The sequence below is a fragment of the Apaloderma vittatum genome, unplaced genomic scaffold (genome assembly GCF_000703405.1).
Source record: "Apaloderma vittatum isolate BGI_N311 unplaced genomic scaffold, ASM70340v1 scaffold22263, whole genome shotgun sequence".
Taxonomy (NCBI): Eukaryota; Metazoa; Chordata; class Aves; order Trogoniformes; family Trogonidae; genus Apaloderma; species Apaloderma vittatum.
Window position 1 is genome coordinate 31,652 of NW_009708943.1, and position 253 is coordinate 31,904.

Genomic DNA, 253 nt, shown 5'->3' on the forward strand with positions numbered 1-253 from the left:
GGCCTGCAGCTCCCTCTGAGACCACAGCTCCTGGCAGCAGCTGCCGGGGCCCTTCCTTCCCTTCTTTCCTCTTCTTTTTCCCAGCTCAGGCAGACAGGTAGCGATGGGTGGCGTCCTCTGAGGCCAGCCCCAGGGGGATGCCGGGCTCCCCTGTGGGAGCATGCGTTCTGTGAGGCCAGGCATGGGTCACTGGCAGCTGCCCTTCTCGGGGAGCTCCATACTGCTCTGACCCCACCCCCTCGCCCCCCGGGCG

General features: G+C 67.2%; 1 protein-coding gene across 1 annotated transcript in view; it reads left to right on the plus strand.

The window, feature by feature from the left end:
• Nucleotides 1–253, plus strand: part of LOC104271918 (phosphofurin acidic cluster sorting protein 1-like) — a gene marked incomplete at both ends in the record, with an annotated part of 17,951 nt that overhangs the window by 14,539 nt on the left and 3,159 nt on the right. Inside the window, one exon of the mRNA XM_009866753.1 lies at nt 90–97. Within this exon, the coding sequence (XP_009865055.1) occupies nt 90–97 (8 nt within the window). The remainder of the gene's footprint in view (nt 1–89; nt 98–253) is intronic.